This window comes from Coturnix japonica, unplaced genomic scaffold (genome assembly GCF_054131305.1).
Source record: "Coturnix japonica strain WE unplaced genomic scaffold, WE-NBRP24 Scf049, whole genome shotgun sequence".
Taxonomy (NCBI): Eukaryota; Metazoa; Chordata; class Aves; order Galliformes; family Phasianidae; genus Coturnix; species Coturnix japonica.
This window is the reverse complement of record NW_028188952.1, coordinates 541622-557844: the sequence shown is the minus strand read 5'-3', so window position 1 is coordinate 557844 and position 16223 is coordinate 541622. Positions and strand designations below refer to the sequence as shown.

General features: G+C 46.7%; 2 protein-coding genes across 3 annotated transcripts; one reads left to right on the top strand and one right to left on the bottom strand.

The window, feature by feature from the left end:
• Positions 1-1302: 1302 nt before the first annotated feature.
• Positions 1303-12887, top strand: UBE2Z (ubiquitin conjugating enzyme E2 Z). Of its 2 annotated transcripts, none has more exons than XM_085532636.1 (7): positions 1303-1669; positions 3529-3601; positions 5652-5760; positions 7564-7675; positions 8247-8359; positions 8890-8980; positions 10361-12887. In XM_085532636.1, exons 3-7 carry the CDS (start codon positions 5684-5686, stop codon positions 10529-10531), a joined length of 564 nt encoding a protein of 187 aa, XP_085388762.1. In that variant the 5' UTR covers positions 1303-1669; positions 3529-3601; positions 5652-5683; the 3' UTR covers positions 10532-12887. The 2 variants fall into 2 exon arrangements, with proteins under 2 accessions (XP_085388762.1, XP_015741078.2); XM_015885592.3 differs by having other exon boundaries at positions 5573-5760.
• Positions 12798-16093, bottom strand: SNF8 (SNF8 subunit of ESCRT-II). Its single transcript, XM_015885606.3, has 8 exons — positions 16002-16093; positions 15503-15553; positions 15079-15217; positions 14693-14797; positions 14394-14466; positions 13877-14018; positions 13586-13660; positions 12798-13416 (listed from the first exon to the last, which is right to left on the bottom strand). Exons 1-8 carry the CDS (start codon positions 16053-16055, stop codon positions 13279-13281), a joined length of 777 nt encoding a protein of 258 aa, XP_015741092.1. The 5' UTR covers positions 16056-16093; the 3' UTR covers positions 12798-13278.
• Positions 16094-16223: the final 130 nt, after the last annotated feature.

Sequence of the window (16223 nt, the reverse complement as noted above, 5' to 3'; positions counted from 1 at the left end):
TGAAATGACATACTCTGCAAGTACACAAGGATATACATTCCCATCTGAGATGAACAAAGGAAAAATGGTTTCAAGGTCACGCTGTTCATAGGCCTCTTCAAAGCATTGGTTTAAGCACAGCAGCACAGACTGTGTTATTTCTTTCTCAACAGTTGCATGCCTCAGCTATTTCAGAGCTTGGATCACACTGAGCAAGGAGGAGTTCTAAGGTCTAAGCTGAATCTTGGACCCAGTGTAAGACAGCTGTGCCTTTAAGGAAGGTAACCATGTGGGAAGCTTGTCTGGTTATCAGCTTTAGGTAATTGAATTAATGCAGTGTCTATGTATGCTAAAGCTGCTGATGTGTGGTTGTGACCTTCCTGGGGACACGGATATCAGTAACTTCTCTGTTCCTTTGTAATGTCAATGTGAATTGGAGAAGGGTTTTGATTTCCGCCCCTAAACAACAAACAAACATTATTGGGAGAACAGGATGGTCAGGAAAAGCCCATGAGCTGAACAAGAGGAAGGTTTGTACATTCAGAGGGTGCTGAGTGGGGGCAAATACATAATGGCTCAGAGAGGACCCTGTTCTATGCCTGGGTTTCTATTCCAGCTGAGGTTGAGCTGTTAACCATGCAAAACCCCCTGCTGACAGACAGCATGATACACAAGTTAACTTGTTCTTTTACATTTCCTTTAGTGAGAAGCTATAGTGCATCACAGCAGTGAGTCAGAGGGAGGCAGACTGACCATGGGGGGAGCTTATCTGTGCTCCCAGTGAAGCATGGAGGCAAATCTATCATTGAAGGTCTCTGGGAACATTCGGTCCTGATGTTAACGTGGTGTTTGACCTGTATTCACATCACATTGTGTAACCTGACCTTTATTTTGGCCACTTAAACTGGGTTGCATCGTGTTTCTTCTTGACCACTGGGTGTGAAATGGATTCAAGCAAATTATTTGGTGTATCCCTGAGGATGGCAGGGAGTCAAATGGCTTCAGTGATGGCTGAGCATCATCTCTCAGCATCTCAGTAGCAGATAATTCAATATAAAGCTTCTAAAATCTCCAATTTCCATGAGCTATGCTACTGTCTCTGCAGTCCGCCACCACAGCAGGGGGCGCTGTAGCGCGGCGGTGCAGAACCAGGGGGCGGTCACAGCGGAAGAGCCGCTCTGGTAGCGCAATGTGACTCTATGGCAGTTGGGGGGGGTTGGTAGTGGGAGGGCAGAGCGGGGGGGGGAGTTGGGGGTGACGCTCTGGGAAGGAGGTGCGAGGCGGTGGCCGCTCTAGCCGAGCGACTCGTTGGTTCGGAGTCCCGGAAGTAAGCGGCGTTCTCCGAGGCCGGCCGCGGAATGGCGGAGAGTCCGGCCGCCGAAGATGCGGCTCCGGCCTCGGTGCTGGCAACGACGGGCAGCGGTAGCGGGGGCACCTCGACCGGTTCGGGAAGCGGAACGGGAAACCCCGGCGTCTTCATCCCAGCCGAACTATGGGCTGCCGCAGGGTTCGGCTCTTCACCGCCTACCGCCACCGTGGCCCCGGTTAGCGGCGGAGCTCCCATCGCTGCGGCTGCGGCGGCGGCTGCGGGGGCCGCACTCCTCACTCATTCCGCCTTTTGGGACCCTACGGTCAGCGGGGACTGGGACAGCGAGAGGCCCAGCTCGGCCTGTCTGCTGCGGATCAAACGGTGAGAGGGCCGACCTGCCTCGGGGCCGCCTCCCCGGCTTCTCCCGGTCCATAGAGCTCTATGGGAAACCCGGTTGTTGTGTGGGGCCTCCTGCCTTCCTCAAGGGCGATGGGAACTGGTCTGTGGGGGTTCGGGGCTGTGGGCTGGTCTATGGGTTCCCCTGGTGGAAGAGAAGGCTTAAGGGAGACTTTATTGCTTTACAGTGGCCTTAAAGGACATAATGGGGATATGGGGGTCGGCCTCTGTGCCAGGTAGAAGCTGTAGGATGAGGGGTGGTTTCCTTATGTTGTGCTAGAAGAGGTTCGGGTTGGGTATTAGGAGAAATTCCTCCTAAAGTGGAATTGTCTCCTAATGAGGCGCTGGCAAAGGATGCACAGGGAGATGGTGGAGTCACCATCCCCGGAGGGATTCAAGAACCATGAAGATGTGACACTGAGGGATGTGGTTTGGGGGTGGGCTGGACTTGGACTTGTGGATCTAAGTGGTCTTTTCCAACCATAATGATTCTATAATTCATTACCATGCCCAAGGGCTCTTTTAGGTGCAGCCCCAGGGCTCTGTGCTGAGGGGTTTGGATGAAGGCCCCTCTGGGATATCTCCTCATCCTCCTCCTGCTCTTGCTGTGGCCTTTGGCAGCCATGCTTTGTGGCACATTGCCCTCAGGATTGCAGCGTGCTCCTTAAAGGTGCTGTTAAATGGAAGCAGAATGAGCTCCTCTGTCCCCATCAGCAGTTGAGCTTTGCAAGATGTTATCGTAAACCTGCCGGTAACAATCCTTTCCTGGTTGGTGCCCACCCATTTGGCTGCTCTGACTTTTGAAGGATCATCTGGTTAAACCTGGTGTGTCAATAGCCTTTGATACCATGAGCAATACTGTCTTTTATTGTTAGAGATATTGGCACTGTGTCAGCAAGTTCTTCCTCTTCCTTCAGAACAGAATTGCTGCCTGCCAGGCTCTTGCTCATCCTTGTTCTGTTGCTTGTTCTAGAGCTAGTCTAACGTCTTCCAAAGATGGCACCAGATATTCTGGCAGTTTTCCATCCAAGCACCGAAAGCAATAACTTCATCATGTTAAGTAGGAAGGCAAAACTCTCCTGTTGTTCTCAAACTTTGTTATTGCCCTGAAACCTCTCTTAACTCTGGTTGCTTCTTGAACAGGTCTAGTGGTAGCTTGTCCCAGAGTACTGTGAAGCTCTGATTATGATAGGGAGCTTTTTGGCAATAAAAGTTGATGGGTGCTGTTTGGTAATCTCGTTCTTTTTCAGTTCATTTAGTCCAGGAAATAAAACTGTTGTGATTTAAGCTGTGTGTGTGTCCATGTCTCCTAATAGCAATTGAACCCACTGTCAGACTAAAATCAAACTTGACAGAGCAGTAATGTTTTCAGACACGGTCCAGGTACTGTAATGATGGGGAAAAAAGTGAATGGGTCTATAGGAGGGACTTTGTAAATAGTCCATGTGTATGGAGAGAAAACAGGGAGGTAAAGTTTTCTATTAGGCAACAATATTCACCAATGAGAGCTTTTTCATGCTGACCTTAGGAGAAGTTTATTGTTAATTCTTAGGTTATGGTGTAAAATGCAAGGCAGTAGGTTGCCAAGGTGCTGAAGTCTGATGCCTCACTATTCATTGAATGCTGCTTGTGCTCTTCAACTATTGTTTAGGATAAGTTAAGAGAGCTCAGCCGAGAAACAGACACCAAAAAACCCCAACATCCACCACTTTGAGTTGCAAATTCCCATCTTAATTCTGTCCCTTTGCATCTCTACACAGATTTGTCCACTGGAACATTCCATGCCTCAAGGGCTGATCAACACCAAGGGAGATCTTGGCTAATTCCTGTTTCCTTTATTCTAGGGATATTATGTCTATTTACAAGGAACCACCCCCGGGAATGTTTGTTGTGCCTGATCCCCATGACATGACCAAGGTAAGAGACACTTTGGAATGAGTTCATGATCCTACTCTTCTATATGTTGCTATTGATGGCTGCTCTGAGGGTTCTCCCAAATGGTGTAATCCCTTCTTGTTTTGAGAGAAGTCAGGGCGAGTCTTGTAAGAGCACAGCGCAGCTCTGGGTTTCTTGGTGACGATCTGGGCTGCATTTAAATAGGAGGAGGTTGTCAAGTTAAAAATGGCTTTGTGGAGAGATACCATCACAGGAACCTGAGGAGTTTCCACTGATAAAGACAGCCCTATTTTGTGTCCCTATGAACTAGCAGAGTGCCAATCCAGCTTGTTCTTTCCCCTACAGATGCTTGAAAAAGAATCACTAGATTAGCTCAGAGAGATCTCTGTGGAAATCTGTTGGCCATGGGGGGCTTTGTGAGGGGCTGGAAATGAGGAACATATCTCAGTCACTGGAAATTATATGTAAGTCACCTGCAGAAGGCAGAGGTGTTTAACTGTTGTGACCTGATTAATCCCTGGGCCCAGATCCTGTCCTGTTATGGAGCTGCCTACCTGGCTCTAACAGGTAACAGCCTCTCTCCCAGAGAGGTTATGGATGCCCTGTCCCTGGAGGCACCTGAGGTCAGGTTGGACCAGGCTGTGAGCACCTGATTGAGCTATAGGTGTCCCTGTTCATTGCAGGAGAGTTGGACCAGCTGGCCTTTACAGGTCCCTTCCAACTCAAACAATTCCATGAGCTCATGCAGATCTGACCTGCATAGCTACTCCCATCACATCATCTCCAGCACATCTGTTCCCTGGGGCCAGGTGTGTCTCTTGTCTCTCCTGCTCCAGTTCTTCCCCTCCTGGCTGCTTGGCTCTAGGGATTTTCCAGGATAAGGAATTGCCAATTACACCTGAGAGATTGCAGTGATCTTGGAGGCTGATGTTGCTCAAACAGTGATCTTGATCCAGTGCATTCCTTGGCTGATGCTGCCTTTCTCCAGCCAGTGTCACTTCATCTGGCTGTGTTGGATACTGAGAAAGCTCTTTGTGTGTATGTGTGTGTGGATGGGGTTGCTTTGGTTTCTCCTCTGCTGCACACTTCTCTCACCCCCCTTGACAGACTTGGCACTCCCTTGGTTCCCTCAGTGTGAGCACCTGCCTGGCTTAGGGCTCTTGGATTTTTGGAGACAGCACAAAGGGAGTGTCTGTGTGCAGACAACTCAGACCTTGGGCATTTTGCTGGAGCTCTGACCTCCCTCGGTTTGGAGGTTGAAAGTGCCAAAATGCCCTTCAGCAGGAATGCGGGTTTGTAGAACAGCAGCCTTGGGGTTTTTAACTAACATCCTAGGTGGGTGAGAGGACCATTAAAGGAGATTGCTTGGATCGCTTCAGGAGGATGGAAAAGGAGGAAGCTTCCCTAATAGCCCAATGGGAGCAGATTTCCTGGTATGCAACTGAGATTTTTTAGAAGGTAATTAGCGAGGGGAGCATGGGGTCTTAATTTTAGATCCTGGCAGAAGTAATTAAATGATTGGTTTCAATAAAACCAAATCAGCACGAGACCATAAAATTGAGGAATGTTCTGGTTTTGGTGGAAAAATCTGCCTTTTTTCCATGCTAAAATTAGACTTTTTTTTTCCCCCCCTCCCCATATTTGAAAGCTTTTTAAAGCAGAGCTTACCAGCTGAACTGTGATTCAGTCTGCTTTGGGCTGTGTCGAGATGTATGGGAGGCAGCTGCTGTGGACCGTGGCCAAACCTCGTGTTGGAAACCTGCTCTGCACATTGAGTGTGGCAGAGGGGAGAGAAGTGTGCAGCAGTGGCTCTGGCTAAAGGAGGGAAGGAAGGGGAGGGGGGTTGTGTATGGCCTGCACGTGGCGTGTGCTTGGGGAAGGTGCTGTGTCCATGCCTGGGTGGAGGTTTCTTGCCTTCGGTTGGCTTTGTTGAGGATTTGATGGTGCTGCACAATTTTGAAGTGGTGCGCAAGATGGGCTTTTGTTTTCCAGATTCATGCATTGATCACAGGCCCATTTGACACGCCTTATGAAGGGGGTTTCTTCTTGTTCCTGTTTCGCTGTCCTCCAGATTATCCCATCCACCCGCCAAGGGTCAAACTGATGACAACGGGAAATAACACAGTGAGGTTTAACCCCAACTTCTACCGCAATGGGAAAGTCTGCCTGAGTATTCTAGGGTAAGAGGAGACTTTGGCTGTTTTGGTGGGAAATCAGGAGGTAGCCACAGGCTGCACTGTGCCTCGCACATCTTTTTCAACACGCTGTGCCCTGATCTTGCCCCAAACATGCTTGGATGCACCTTTATGCTTCTGTGAAGTTATGCACTGGATCAGAGTCGTAAAGCAGCACAAATTCCTCTTCTGAGCTAAGAGTCTGACTTGTCTCTAAAAGCATCTGAGAGCGGAGCGGGGGAAGCATGAAGTTCAGTGGATGCTGCCACTTTTCTGCTTCCCCTTGCAAAGCCCTGGCTTGAGCGCTGCCTTTCTTCTGCTCTTGCTCTTTGCAAGCTGATCCTTCATGCTTTCTGAATGCAGGTTTTTGTGGTTTTAATTTCCTCTTTCTCTGTGTGGGTTTAAAAATAAATAAGATTAAAAGCCTCTAAGAACTTCCTTGAAAGCCATTTGAGTGCTCTGGGCCTCCACCTACATGTAGTATGTGGGGCTGAGCAGTAAGTGTAATGATTTACAATCTCTGCTCCCATGCTGCCTGTTCCAACAGGCTCCACTGCTGCAAGTGCTTGTTACTCACCTATTTGGTTTTAAAACTGAGTCCTGATTGATTCAGTGGCTTCTAGACTCTACCAGAGGAACTCTGGCCATAGTGTGATGTTCCCCACCCCAGATGTGATGGTTTCAGTTGTAAGTAAGGAAGGGTTTTTACTGAGGCTCTGGACTGGTGCACATAGAGGCAGCCAAGTGGGGAAGGGGCAGCGATGGCTTGAATTGCTGTAGGGGTTTCATCGTATCTGAGCACAGCTGTGGTTATGAGACTGGATGCTTTCAGCAGCATTGTGTGTGTGCCCCTTATGCCAAAGTTCATTCAAGTCACTGATACTCATCTGCTGGTCTGGAGCTGGGAGAGAGATAAAGTGTGTGAGTCTTTCTGATCCAGTGAGCTGGATGCCAGTGCCTGGGATGCACTGAGGTGTGCAGGGCTTGTCTGTAGCTCAGGGGGCTGAGTGCCCAGCAGCTTCCATGCAAGCTGCCTCGTTGCTCATGTAGTGTAGCTTTGGCATGGAAGCTAAATTATTGAAGAGTGAACAAAGAGCCTCAGCCTTACCAGCAACGGGAAGCTGTGAATGAATTTAGGAAGAGCATATGCAGGTCAGTACATCCTTGTTCAGCTCCCAGGGAAGCAGCTCTCTATCTGGAGCTAGGATATAAATGGCAAGTAGCAGAGCAGCTTTTCCTGACCTGTTGTTCTGTGCAGGGGTTTATGCTACATTCCATATATTAAATGGGCATCTTATTCCTACAGCAGTGTATCCATGAGTGCTTTTGGTGGCAGACCTTGTGCTGAGTGTCTGCATCGCTAACTGCCCAAGTAATGGTCTTGTTTGAGTCTGCAAAGTTAGATTTAACTTCATAAAGAGCTGCAGTTCTTGACTTACTATAGAGCTGGCACCATGTGTTGTTTCAGGATGCTGTGCAAGATGATATCCATAGCTCTGAAGTGCCCTGAGAGGTGTTTGAAGATGGCACTCTTCCTCAGCTTTTCCCTCTGTGTGTTAGCTGTGAAGCTCCCCAGCCTCTTGCATGGCTCAGATTAATGTTCTCATTTGGCTGAGAGAATAAACTGCCTTGAGACTTTCTCAGTGTGCAGTGCTTTGTCTTTCTGAAGCAGCTGTTACTTCTCCTGTCACATTTCTGTATGGTTTAGATGTGTTTTCTGAGCTTTCTGATCTTCAGTAGTTGGAGGGATGGTGGTCTCTGGGCTGATCCTGTGTCGTTAATTGATGCTTTTCTATCTTGATGCTTCAGCACTTGGACCGGGCCTGCATGGAGCCCAGCACAGAGTATCTCCTCAGTCCTCATCTCCATCCAGTCTCTGATGACTGAGAACCCGTATCACAATGAACCCGGCTTTGAGCAGGTGAGAGTTGGAGATGTTTCATCTTTGGTTCTGCAGCAATTTCTCCCTTCACTCCACACCTTGACCTGGTAACAAAATACAGTCTGGAAATGGGGACAAAGCAAGGCTGTGTCACTTGGCTTTTTTTAAAGCTTGCTTTGCCTCTGATCAGAGCTTGAAGGGGGGACTTGTGAAGCTCTGAACTGCAGGCTGCTTAGCTCTCATGTGTGTGAAGTAATAGAAGAACATTTCTCTGCTACATGACTCCTGATACAGCTTCCTCAATACACACTGTCATGCAGAAACCAAACTGCTCAGGTTTTCATGGTTCTGGCATCCCAAAGAGAGGCAGTTTTCTGTGCCAACTATCAGCTGACTCGTCTCCCCAGCTGTGCGAGTCCAAGGCTCTGTAGATGGAGAAAATGCTGCCAGCTTTTTTTTTTTTCCCTCCAGTATAAATTAGCTCAGCATCCACTAAACAGACATAGCTGTAGTGGGTTCACACACCGGTGAAATTCATCAGTCACCAGAGTGTGAGAGACGAAGAGCCTTTCCAGTAACATGGACTCACTGGCCCAAATTCTATTTCCAGGAGAGGCACCCTGGGGACAGCAAGAACTATAATGAGTGTATTCGGCATGAGACCATCCGAGTAGCAGTGTGTGACATGCTGGAAGGAAAGTGTCCCTGTCCTGAGCCACTACGGTATGGAAAGGGGGGGCAGGGAGGGAGCATGAGAAAATGGGTGTGGGGAAACAGGTTAAGATTCTCAGGTTGCCTTTCCTGAGATCCTGAGATGTGCTTCAGAGAAGAGCAAGTCTTTAAATCATCCTGCTCTAGTGCAAAGTGGTTTTGTTTCTTCTCAAATGGACGACTGTATCTATGTCGTGCCTAGGAGCTGTGCATTGACCAATTACTGTTATTGTGCACAGAGGCTGCATCCTTTGATTTGTGTTCGAGGATAAATGTGCCTTCTCTCAGAGGGGAAAAAAACCAACATCTCAGAGAGAGAGAAAAACACAGCTGTTGTAGAAACACGTGCAGGATCTGTTCAGCTGCAGCAGTGCTGCAGTTAGTTTTGTTCTGTGTCCTGCCTGGCTGTACCCAGTTAGTTGTCTGGCTTGAGCTGTGCAGATTACATGGCTGTGGTTCAGTGAGATGCTGTCACCCTGGATGATGCCACCATTGTAATACTGTCATTCTCTGTTGACTCTTTGCTCTCTGATTATATTCAGGGGTGTAATGGAGAAATCCTTCATGGAATACTATGACTTCTATGAAGGGGTGTGCAAAGAGAGACTTTATCTCCAAGGACAGACGATGCAGGTGAGTGGCAGATGATTTTCTTGTTGATTCAGATCTTTGATTCCAAATACACTCAGAGTGGCAAACAGTTGCATCGTGTGATGTGCAACATGGGGCAGATCTGCACCTTTTCTATCAACTCTATGTTTCGACTCTGAGTTAACCACGAAACTGCTGTGGATAAAACACTGACGTTCCTGAGTTCAGAGTATGCACACAGTATTTTCAGAGCTGTTAGATTTCTCTCAGTGCTGGACCTGGTGGCAACTGAGCTCTATTGCATCATTTGCTTGTTGAGATGCTGGTAAGATTTCTTTTTCTTTGATTTCTTTGCTCGTACATATAGAAACTTTTCTCTGACACTGAGTTGTTCTGTCAGATGAAAGTGGCTGATGGAGGCAAAAGTATCTGGAGGAGGATGGAATAGAGGAACAGCAACAATATGGCAAATACAGCCAGACAGGTTGAATAGAGGAGCTCATTTCTGTAGGAAAATAGACTTTACAGAATAGACTGCCAAGCTATTTGCATCTGAACACGTCTTCCTCTCTCATCAAGCACCTCTTGTCTGACTCATTGAGAAATTTCACTGTTAAGAAGAGCTGGAGGTGTTTGATTTAATGATCTAGTGTCTCTGATCTGAGCCCTTCTTTCCTATCAGTGCCATCACTGTGTAATTCATAAAATGAAAGCACTCCTCAAGTAGGAGAGTTCATGTTTGGAGCAAGAAATTCCTGCACGTGAGAAATGAGAGCACTGTCCTGAAGGCTGTATTTGGTGAGATCAGAGGATTGTCAGGTGTGATCAACTCTTGTTTCTTCTACAAGGAGCCAGAGCTAAGTTAATTCTGAAGAACACAATGGCTTGGGATTGCTGTGCTCAGTCTTTAGAGTTAGTGACTACCACAGTCTGTATTATGCTCATGTGTAAATAGTAAGGCAGGAAGTCTGAACACAATTTGCTAGAGATGCCACTGTTATCTCCACTGCTCTGTATTTAAAACATAGTCACTCTAGATACAGTATTGGTTTAGGGCTTGGCAGATGTGCTTTCTTGTTAACTCTGGAGCCACACAGGACAAGTGAAACATCACCACTCCTTTATATAGCCCTGGCAATTGCCTTTAACGTGGAATAGGGTTAAAAGCAAAAAGTATTAAAGCAGCTGGGCACCTTGATTTAAAATGATAATGTGGTTTCACAAAGGATGAGTTGTGCCTGATGACTCTGGTGGCCTTGTAAGGGAAAAGCAATTGGTATCAGTTTTGAGATTTGTGAGGCCATTGATCTGGTCCCATTGATCTTAAAGCAGAATGTAACAGTTATTATACAGCTGTCTTTAAACCTTTATCCTTCTGGTAAGAGGTCTATATTAATGAGTTCATCTCTGGTTTCCTTCCAGGATCCTTTTGGAGAAAAACGTGGCCACTTTGACTATCAGTCCCTATTAATCCGTTTGCAAGGAATTCGGCAGAAGGTGCAAGAGAAACATCAGCAGGAGAATACAGAAATAGACTCTGAGAGCAGCTCCTCTGAGACAGAGACAGACACTCAGGGCTGCTCCAAAGCTTAGAGCTGCGTTACCAACAGAGAGGCCAAGCCGTGGGGATGTTCTGTCTTCACACTAGAGTACCCCTGACAGACTCAACAACCAAACCAATGCCAGAGTGGAGAAAACTGTGGGATATCTTCTGTCTCCTTTTACTGCTCTGGTGGATAACGCTGAACGAGAAGACTTCATGCTAGACAAAGCCAAGCTTGTGACAGGCTACTCTTACAAGGTACTTACTCTACTAGAAATCCGGAGCATGTGGCATCAGGTTATTTTTTGAACAACATCTACACTGGTTATAATTATTATTATTATTATTTTTGTCTCCATTTGATTAAAGAATGAGATGTAGACTGCGACTCCTCTTTACAGCTTTTCTGTTCCTAGACAGTGAGCCCTTCCCTGGGGGCCATGCTGAATATGGAGCTGTAGCTGTGGGAGTGCTTTGATGAGTCTGGGGTATGACATGGCCCAGGCACTGTGTGCCTGGATGAAACCTTTTTGTGCAGACTGGGAGAGATGGAGCCTGTCTGCCCTGTAGAGCCCATCTACCCAATGTCTTTCTTCTAGACGCTGTTCTAGACAGACCAAAGATAAAGAGCAGTGGTGGAATCTGGGCTCCGTTCTGAAAGCTTTACACAAGCCATGGGTGACTTCATCCACTGAGATTTCAGGCACAAAAGGGGAGGATGAAAAGGCAAGAATCCGTACATTGGAGTGCAGGTCTGTTCATCGTGGTGTTTTGGGGAAGGGAAGGTGAGAAAACCAATTGGTTCAGAGATAGGGGAGCACTAAAAAAAAAAACTAAGTCTTGTTTGTGTAACTCATTTAAGGTTTTGATTTGAATTTAGTATTCTAGAAATATTTTATTCCAGCTGCTCTGAACAGAGAGCTGTTTTGTTTCCTTCACTGAAGTACTTTTTGCTTTCCATCTCTCCAGTCAGTGTAAGATTTCATTTTCCTCCTGCCACCTCCCTCCCCACAGCAACCTTCATTGCTCAGACTGAAACGCTAGGATAAGGGGCAATTCTAGCTCAGGAAGCCACTGTTTCTGGGTGGAGCTTTCCAGAGGTGTACACTTAGTTACTGACTGAAATTCCTTTGCCAAACTTGGCCGAGTGTGAGCTGGATGAGTGTTGTAAAGTTAACACTTCAGTACTTTGAATGTTTTAAAATGGCAGCTTTTTTTACTGTGAGCAAAAGCAAAGCTGGAGGAGAGGCGTGTGCTGGCTGCAAGTGCAATTATGTCAAAGATGTATTCAGTGCAACTTGGGTGGAGGTGAATAAAAGCTTCTCCAGGTGGAAGACCCCGCTGATGATTGATTGAACCAGGAAAATGTTTTGTTGGTAAATAGTTTGACTTTATGAGGACTCAGTTAGAAAACTGAGCATGAAGTTGCACGTTGTCCCAGTCCCTCTCCCTCAGCACCTCCCTGCTACATAATGGTGGTGGGAGAACGTTCAGTGCAGTCATTTTCATTCTAAAAGCAAGCAAAAAACCAACACGGGAGGAATGGCCAAAAGACCCCTGCCATGCACTGTACAGAAAGGCATTGTCCTGTAAGTCACTGAATTATTTTCAGTCTCTGATTTATATTGGCTCTTGCAGAACTTAGAAGCCTGCACACTGCTCTCTAAGCAGCTCTGGAAGGTGGAAACGTTTCTGAACTGTAGATGTGCCATTTAACAAGTAGGGGAACCTTTTCTCCCTTCTAGCAAGCAGCCTCCCCTGGGTCTGTCATTGGTATGAACTAGACTTTAACCTTGTCTTCCCTCAAGGGAAAGCTAAACTTACATAGGACTCACTCAACACATACACCAAATGAGAGTAAATAAAGCTGTGTTCACCTTCAAATAAGGTCTCAGGGAGGCAGTAGGGTCTCCTGAGAAATCATGAGCTGAGCAGTACGCTACTTTTCTGCCTCTGTAATCCTGTTGTAAATGTCACGTTGTTTGTCACCATTCAGTAGCATTGTGGATAGAGCTGTGACTCTGCTGCCTTCTCAAGGCAGAGCTGGTTCTGAAATCTGTTTGCGATGCATGTGGCATTACCATCCACCCATCCAATGAAACAAGAAAATGCCTTATTGTGGACACTATTCACCTAACTAGCATGTGGCTGTACAAGAGAAGTATTAGTTTTCTAGCTCTAATGTTGTCTGTCCTACCATTTCTGAATGTTTCCATTTCAAAGTGACAATCCTCAAATGACTGCTCTAGGCAGAGATGTTTTAGCAACAGATTTTTAGACCTAATTGAGTCAAAAAAATATATATATGCACAAGAGTCACTCTAAGATACCTTGTTTATATACTATTGTACATAAGATTTCTTTTTTTTTTTTTTTTTTGGTGCAATAAAGTTTGTTTTGGCAGAATCCAGACTGTGGTTCTCCTTAGTGGAACGACGCCTCATTCACAGAGCAGAGGATTACAGCTCAGTTTCTGAGTGGCTTTAGAAGCAACACTGCTGGCAGCGAGAAGCTTTAGACAGCCATATCTGCGTCCTCCATGACTGCAGTTGCAAATAGCAATCCTTTTCCTCTTGCTGTGACAAGGTAACTACTGTTGGCACTAATAAGTGCTATTTCCACTCACGGTAGAGGAGAAAATTCCAAGGTAACCAAGTATGAATGAGTCCTATTAAACTTGTCAAGCTAGACACTTCTTTTTACAAAGTTTTATTTCAAGTCCACTGTCCCTGTGTTTCAGGTGATATTCAAGTACCCTCACAAGAAGGCTTGGATACAGGCACAGAACACTTAGCAGTCAAGGTATTGCTTCCTTGGCTTCCTCTGGAGTGATTTCCTGAGAGTACAACTCTGTAAAGAGAGCAGGCAGCCAGTACTGAGGTTCTCCTTCTGCCTGGGTATCCAGCCAGGCCATTCCTTCCTTCAGCAAGTGTTCCTATTCAAACAGAGCAGAAAGTGTTGAGTGAAGCTTAACTGAATAGCTGACAAGCCATTCACAGGGGAAGGCCTCACCCTGCATTTATTGTACAGTAATTTAGTGTGTAGAACTCAGGACCTTTACCCGTCACTGACCTCCACCATGCACAAGAGGCCCTCATACATACCAGGATTTGCTTTGCACGTTCCACCTCCCACTTCAGACTGGACTTGATCTCACCAACTGTTACATAGCCCTTTTTCTGCAAAGAGAGAATAAAAAATAGCATGTTTGTAGTCAAGACTGAAGCCCACAGTTTAGAAGAGCATGGACAGTTTTGCCTACAGGCCTGATGTAACCATAGCACAAGCTCTAGATTCACATTCACACTGGAATGTTGTTATTTGCCACACCACATGTTCCATCACTGAAACAGGGGGGTTCTTTCGAGGTATTTTAAAGTCTCCTGGCTCTGTACCTCTGCAAGCTGCAAGACGACCGTGTGATCCATGTTCAGTTCAGCTGGTACAGACTGAATCAGATACGTTCCACCAACAGGGATAATCCCAAAACCACTCCCCAAGACCTTCAGTTTCTTGATTGCACGAAGGAGATCATCTCTGAAAGCAGAAGTTAATGCAGGGCTTTGAGCTAAAAGCCTCTCCCAAACTGCCCTAAGTTTAGTAAAGAAGACTTCATGTGAAGAAGGCATAAGATACAGCTACTGGAGTATACTGTGATAACAGATAATCAACAGCTGATATTGTTTCTACTGTGCCAGTAGGAGCACAGCATTTAGCCTAAGCCAACAGCTCTTTATGCTTATGGCTCACTCCTGAAATAGTCATTAACTACAGAGCGCATGTACAGGACTAATTGCTTGGATCTAGAGTCCAATTACCATCAACACCTTCAAGCCCAGCTGAGATCAATCACTCAGTTCTCTCTCTTTCATGTTACTGATTTCCCTTTTCCTACAATATACAGACACTCACTGGCTGACTTCTTGAGCAAACTTCCCTCTTCCCTTCAGCACTTGCTGATGAAGTTCTTCCAGTGTTATCAGACCTAGGAGTCAACAAAAGGAGACAAAAAAAAAGCATAACTACACAGCAAGAAAATGACTCCAGCCATAGTAATGAAGGCTTCTTTGTGTGTTAACCACTGGCTCGCTCTTGCCTCACATTATACTCCCACAACATATCAGATTCCAGCTCCTATTGGCTTTGCTGTTGCCCACTGTTAGCCTCAGATTGCCCTTTTGGAGTGAAGACAGACACAGGGAGATCCTCACCTCCATTCCTGTGTTTCAGAGCCAGGCAAACTTCAATGATCTGCACACCCAGTTCATAGTAGAAGTCTCCAACTCCCAGCATTTCTGACCAGAATCCTTTACCAGCTGTGAAGCAAGAAAGAAGATAGTAATCAGACCATTGGCAACAGCACCTTCTTTAACAGCTACTGGTGCTCACAAACCTCACTGTGAGGACTCAGTGGAGGTAACCAAAGAGGCTCTTCACCTTTTCCCTTTCCCCCTTTTAAACTTATATATCACCTAAAAGCATATTACAGCAATTCACAAACCCTAAGAATCAATACACCATCAATACACCAATACACAATTTCTAACAGCTTCACTGAGAATCCTTTACAGGAGGATCTTTAATCCCTGCTCCTCACATGCTAAAGGATCCACTCCAATTGTTGCACACATATCCTGGAACTGGACTCGGAACTCGGGGTTTTTACGGATCTCTTGCTTGTGTTTGCTGGCAAACTCCTCCAGGTTGGTCTTAAACATGTCCAGCTGCTTAGACATCTGGAAAACAGATAGAGAAAAGAATTCCTGCTTAATCCTGCAAACACAACCCCCAATATACACCTATATACCCTCAGTGGACTCAAAGGAAGGAACGAGCTCTATATAAATGTGATATTGCTAAGATGGAGAGGAGGGAAGCAGAGCAACAGCACAGTTCTAGGAGGAAAAAGCAGCTCAGAGGCTGCCATCATTCCCCACTCTGCTTATGGATAATGCTCAGACCCTGATACAGTGTGAGATGAAGCCTGGATTCACAGCCACAGCAGGGGGTGAATCTCCCACCTGAGCCAACTGGTCTTCAGCCAGGACTGTCCCTCGCTCCTTGTACTTGGCCTGTAGGAGGGAAAACAGAACAGTAGAGAACAGAGCTGAAGAACAGAACCAAACCCCAAAGTGGCTGATGGAAAATGCTCCTTCAATGAACCAAACCCCAAAGTGGCTGATGGAAAATGCTCCTTCAATGAACCAAACCCCAAAGTGGCTGATGGAAAACGCTCCTTCAATGATGTATGAGCCCATAGGCTGCAGGCAAGCGAGGGAGCCCTGAGGTAAGGATCACCCTATAGGATGACACAGCTATGGAGATGCTGAGGACCCCCACCCTGAGCCAGAAACCCCCTCCCACAAACCAGAACAAGCCTGGATCCCTCACATTGAAACACCAGAGTCTGGAAACTCAAGTGTCGGGACACCAGCGGAGCTTGACCCCCCTATAAACACACTTAGGAGCTTCCATTGGGGTCTGGACCCCCTCCCCAACACAGACCCGACCCCTCCTCACCTCCGCCAGCTTCTTCTTGGCTATAGCGCCCGCTCCGACCCCCCTCCGGTGCATCCCGGCTGCACCGTGAGCGTCGCGGACCTACTGACATCATCAAACCACGACACAGCGAGTAAATCCCCCTTTCCACGCCTCCACTTTAAGGGGCGGCTCTTAGGGCAACCAATGGTTTCCAGCTCCTGATCCATTCCCACCGCCCTATTAATGGTCGTCATCCAACCT

Coding starts and splice junctions, on each gene's coding strand:
- SNF8 (XM_015885606.3), bottom strand. CDS start 16,055: ATGCACCGGAGGGGGGTCGGAGCGGGCGCTATAGCCAAGAAGAAGCTG. Junction 14,467..14,692: donor TCTGAAACACAGGAATGGAG/GTGAGGATCTCC, acceptor GTTGACTCCTAG/GTCTGATAACACTGGAAGAA. Junction 13,417..13,585: donor AACGTGCAAAGCAAATCCTG/GTATGTATGAGG, acceptor CTGTTTGAATAG/GAACACTTGCTGAAGGAAGG.
- UBE2Z (XM_015885592.3), top strand. CDS start 1,338: ATGGCGGAGAGTCCGGCCGCCGAAGATGCGGCTCCGGCCTCGGTGCTG. Junction 3,602..5,572: donor ATCCCCATGACATGACCAAG/GTAAGAGACACT, acceptor TTTGTTTTCCAG/ATTCATGCATTGATCACAGG. Junction 7,676..8,246: donor ATGAACCCGGCTTTGAGCAG/GTGAGAGTTGGA, acceptor TTCTATTTCCAG/GAGAGGCACCCTGGGGACAG.